General features: G+C 66.0%; 1 protein-coding gene across 1 annotated transcript in view; it reads left to right on the top strand.

The window, feature by feature from the left end:
- The window catches only part of LOC104517107 (activated CDC42 kinase 1-like), a gene marked incomplete at its 5' end in the record, with an annotated part of 3,227 nt that overhangs the window by 1,273 nt on the left and 1,569 nt on the right, over positions 1-385 (top strand). Inside the window, one exon of the mRNA XM_010161665.1 lies at positions 5-381. Coding sequence (XP_010159967.1) covers positions 5-381 — 377 coding nt within the window. The remainder of the gene's footprint in view (positions 1-4; positions 382-385) is intronic.

The following is a 385-nucleotide window of genomic DNA, read 5'->3' on the forward strand; positions in this document are numbered from 1 at the left end:
GAAGGGGGTGGGGTACCCCCTCACCAGTGGGGGAGCTGACAGCCCCATCGTTGGCCAAGCTGGCCATGGAAGCCTTCTCCTTGCTGGACAAGACCCCACCGCAGAGCCCCACGCGGGCTCTACCCCGGCCCCTCCACCCCACGCCGGTGGTGGACTGGGATGCCCGACCCTTGCCCCCGCCGCCCGCCTACGATGACGTGGCGCAGGATGAGGACGACTTCGAGGTCTGCTCCATCACCAGTCCCCCAAGCCGGCGAGGCAAGACCAACTACGGCTTTGTGGACGAGGGTGAGCGTGGACCGGTGGTGGAGGACAATCTCTTCCTGCCCCCCAAGGAGACCAAGCAGCCCAGCCTGACACAGACCACTGAGCTTTTTGAGGAGCT

The sequence above is a fragment of the Eurypyga helias genome, unplaced genomic scaffold (assembly GCF_000690775.1).
Source record: "Eurypyga helias isolate BGI_N326 unplaced genomic scaffold, ASM69077v1 scaffold28301, whole genome shotgun sequence".
Lineage (NCBI taxonomy): Eukaryota > Metazoa > Chordata > Aves > Eurypygiformes > Eurypygidae > Eurypyga > Eurypyga helias.